Source organism: Nannobrachium achirus (genome assembly GCF_963921795.1).
Source record: "Nannobrachium achirus genome assembly, chromosome: 10".
Lineage (NCBI taxonomy): Eukaryota > Metazoa > Chordata > Actinopteri > Myctophiformes > Myctophidae > Nannobrachium > Nannobrachium achirus.
In genome coordinates this window covers 55367746-55372034 of record NC_137819.1, presented here as the reverse complement: position 1 = coordinate 55372034, position 4289 = coordinate 55367746, and the positions used below count along the sequence as shown (strand labels likewise).

Sequence of the window (4289 nt, the reverse complement as noted above, 5' to 3'; positions counted from 1 at the left end):
AGTTTCATTGTTTTCACTCTGTAATTAGTCTGCTTTTTCCCCTCTACACCAAACCTCTTTGACAAAAATAGCCAATCCACAAGCTCACAACGCCATGCAGGCCCGAGAGGCGTTGTGAGCTTGTAGATCGGCTATTTTTGGCTTAAGGACACTAGGGTTCATTTAAAAGAGAAGAAAAGTTTCTATCTTTGGAGAACCCCCTATAGTAACTCTGAGGACCCCCTGTTGAAGACCCCTGATGTAAATAAATATTATATTTAAATGTTAAAACGGCAGAACAAATAGGCAAACATTGCTGATCTACAAAGCTCACATGACACAGTGCAAGGCGCTGTCAGCTTGTCGGTCTGCTATTTTTCTAAGCTTGTACATTTGCTACACAGACAAGTGGAGGTGAAGGAGCAATGCAATTTTCCACTGGTGTGCCAAGTAACCTGTGCTGTGACAAGATAAAGAAACAGGCTGTGCTGTAGTATAATGTTGTATAATTGTGCCACAGTTTCTTTATTCAAAGTGAACAAATTGGATCAAACACATTCATATAAACACCCTGCGAAACAAAGACAGAGTGAAAGGCTGACACATGTAACAGAACCTCTCTTTAAAGTACAAACAAATCCCCTCCCCCACTTCTTTTGAAGCCATATTTCTCTTCATCTAGTCTCATAAACTTCATATAAAAATGTTGTTCGTGTAAGCTTGAAGGTCAAGAAAAGGACCGATAAAGTGCATTTTGACTCTTGTCTTGATTGAACACTCGTCTTTTAGACATGTTGGCTCTGACGCCAGCCCTGCTTCGTATGAGGATGGAGATTTGACATGGCAGCCAATGAATATTCCTGCTGAAGCAACAGACTCTGTCACTCAACAGAATTACACAAGACGCATCCACTGTGAGCAAGGCTGATAGTCACACAGTCGCTGTAAATGTTTAAACTCCATGACAGACAAACCATTTATATGATATAGGAAGAAGCCCCATCTGTGCATTCTTAACTTGGTATTTCATCAAATCTAATGTAAACGTCTGTGGACCCTCTTCCCATTGTGCAACATGGAGACAAAATACTCAGGACTATCTGTCGTTATATTTAAAAAGATTGACGTCTGCTAATTTGAGCGCTCTCTCTAATCCATGTCTCTACCTGGAATCTCAACACTAGCTTTGGTAAACAAAACAATACACTGTTTCCTTTACTTTTTATCAGTAAAACTGCAGAACAGCAGGTAGGCTACACAAACATGAGTCAATCGTCTTGTTGGAGTCCATAGTCCAGTATTGATTGTTTGTTGTGATCTTTGTTGAGGGCGGCAGTATGGCGTAATACTTCCTTTAACAACATTAGTGTTCCTATACTGACACTGGATTGTCATTATCCAAAGTCCACGCGGCAAAATCAATCGCGCTGGCCCCGGCGACAGCAACATCGTAATAACCCTGAACAAACAGTTCCAAACGGACTGATCAAACTCATCAATCAGCCACCGATACAGACTTCCCAGGGAAGTCAGCTGTGTTGGCTCAAGGCCGGGCCACTTGTGGGGCATTCACTTGGCTCCACCACCCATTTCAGTCCTCAGACCGCTCTTATTGAGCGCCTTCCTGTGGGTGTAAATCATCTCTTTTTCTTCTGCTGCCGAAGCACCTTTCTCCTCTTCATGATCATGGCATGGAGCTTCTCCAGCCCTTCCGGCAGACCTTCTCCGATGATGGCACAGGTGGGCTGCAGGTGCCAGGGCGTGGAAGCGCCCAGCTCGTTCAGGGCCAACATCTGTTCCATCTCAGCCAGGCTAAGAGAGTTCCTGAGGTCCTGCTTGTTGGCGACCACCAGAACCGGCACTCCCTGGTTCTCTGCCAGCCGTGTGATCTTGTGGAGCTCCGTCTTGGCCTCCTCGATGCGCTCGGCATCCACCGAGTCCACCACGAACACGATGCCGTCCGCACAGCGAGTGTATGATCGCCACAGAGGCCGTAGCTTCTCCTGACCGCCTACATCCCAGAAGTGAAAAGATGCCGTCCGCCGGCTAGGACCCAGCGACATTTTGATCTTCTCCGTGTTAAATCCTTTCGTTGGGACAGTGTTCACAAATTCGTTGAAGCGTAGGCGGTACAACACAGTGGTCTTTCCCGCACAGTCCAGTCCTAGAATGACAATGTGGAGGGCCTGGAATGACGGGAGACAGGAAAAGAGGGCACTCTGGTCCGATAATCCGTTCCCCATCTTGATACGACGGCGTATGAGGACACAGGAGCCAAGGGAGGTCTCTCTACTTTCACCAGATATTCCCAAAGCTGCTCTTAATCCCAGGGGGCTGCAGCAGGAACCTGGACAAATAAAAGAGGTTTCACTGAAAGCAACTGTAAAAACACACAACTACAGCACTCTATATTGCTTTTATAATCAGAGAATTGGATGAAAGTACCATCTCCCATTATCATTCTAGAACACTACACATCCTGAAAGCAATCTAGGCGTTATTCGGTAGCAGGGGATGAATGAGAAATAAAGCAGCGGGGCGTATGGGAGCCTATTTGCACATGTAGCGCCACGGCAGCCAACAGGGATTTGATACGCTAATTCCTATTCACTGGGTAGACTCAAGTCAACAGGACGCCTCTTTAATTCCACCCAGGTCGAGGTTTCAATTTTCTTATCCTTTTTTACAGTAACATACCGATATCAGAAGTTTGGAGCGGTTTAACGGTTTAGTCTAAAACCTTTAACATTCAACCGCTCTTCTGTAGATGTGATCCAAAAGCAGGGAGGAAAAAATAAAAAGGGAAAGATGTTGCTCAGCAACATACCCACATACGGTGCTTGGTTTTTAGCCGAATATTTCAACAAGTGTTCGAAAATAAACGGTTGGCATAAATTAGGGTCTGTCACTGGTTAATCTGACACACGAACTACAACTAAAACCCCCAATTACATTACACAACAATATTAAACTGTCAAATTATAAGCAGGCAGCGAAACATTTACAGTGTTTTGCGTGCACGTTGCTACTAGATAATTATAAATGCATCTTCGTTCTTACCTGTTAATTAATTTGATCATCTGGTTTAATAAAAAAAACAGCAGAAACAGTGAACGTTGCAGCAGCAGCAGGTAATGTAAATTGTAATGTATCCTCAAGCGATTGTCATCCACTTCCACTCATCCAGCGAGATAAAGTGCGTCTGGCGTGTCCGTTGTGTTGTGGCTTCCCTCTCCATTCCCAGCAACCGGAGGGGAGGGGCCAACGCCGAACACCGCAGATCTACAAGGCGTCGACGCGTCGCGTCATTGTCGTGTCAAGGGCTTGTAGATCTGCGGTGTTCGGTGCGCGACACCGTCACACGGCGAAGTGTCGTTTAAAAAGCGTTTAGCCCCACCCACCCTCAGTCCGGTGATTGGCTGAATCGCCACGGCGCACGTTAGCGTGTGGGGCGTCTGATTGGAGGAGAGAAACGCCGGTCGTCTGTCATAACGACACACCCACAACACCACCTGTTTTCTGTCACTCATGAACTTTCAGTGGTGGAAAAAGTACTCAAATGTTTTACTTAAAAGTATCAATACTGCAATGTAGAAATACTCGATCGGTTACAAGTTAAAATAAAGTTAAAATAAATAAATTGGAAACACTCAATTAAAGTACACATAAATACCTCAAAATTGTTCTTAAGTAGCCTACAGCTACAGTATTTAGGTAAATGTACTTAGTTACTTTCCACCACTGGTATAGTAATTTAGTAGGCCTAGGCAATGCAAGGAATGATGGAATGTAGATTAGATTGCTCTGCTAAAAACCTATGGTGAAAGATGTAGCCTAACGTTTTGACAAACGTTTTATTTTTATTTTTATCCCCACCCCATAATTTCATAAATAAGTAGGCTAAATGAAAGCAATAAAATAAAATATTTTACTTTTATAAGGCCCTGGACCACCCCCATTTCAAAGTACCTATTTAATTGTGAAGACTAAAAGTCATATTAAAGTTGACATGAAAGAAACCCTCTACAGTACTACAGTACGTTGGTGTTGATTACCCATTGAACGCCAGCACTTTGAGCGCTTATGTACATTGATAGGCCTATGCATAATTCACTAAGAGGATGGGTGTTGATTCAGGTCGGATTGCAGATGACGTCAGTCTTAATTTACAAGTGTTTGATAACAATCACCTAGGAAATCGGGCCATTGACCGTAATACACATGGACACTCTGTCTACAACACTTTATTGCAAGTGAAGGTTTTAACAACTGGATAGAATAGATCAAATAAAATAAAAACGTGAGGGTGA

General features: G+C 43.8%; 1 protein-coding gene across 1 annotated transcript; it reads right to left on the bottom strand.

The window, feature by feature from the left end:
- Nucleotides 1-500: 500 nt before the first annotated feature.
- arl4ab (ADP-ribosylation factor-like 4ab) lies at nucleotides 501-3168 on the bottom strand. The gene is made up of 2 exons (XM_080734417.1): nucleotides 3040-3168; nucleotides 501-2326 (listed from the first exon to the last, which is right to left on the bottom strand). The coding sequence occupies exon 2, from the start codon at nucleotides 2220-2222 to the stop codon at nucleotides 1617-1619; it is 606 nt and encodes a 201-aa protein (XP_080590543.1). The 5' UTR covers nucleotides 2223-2326; nucleotides 3040-3168; the 3' UTR covers nucleotides 501-1616.
- Between the last annotated feature and the right edge of the window lie 1121 nt (nucleotides 3169-4289).

What these genes read in the sequence shown, in the direction of transcription:
- arl4ab (XM_080734417.1), bottom strand. Translation starts at nt 2,222, where the DNA reads ATGGGGAACGGATTATCGGACCAGAGTGCCCTCTTTTCCTGTCTCCCG.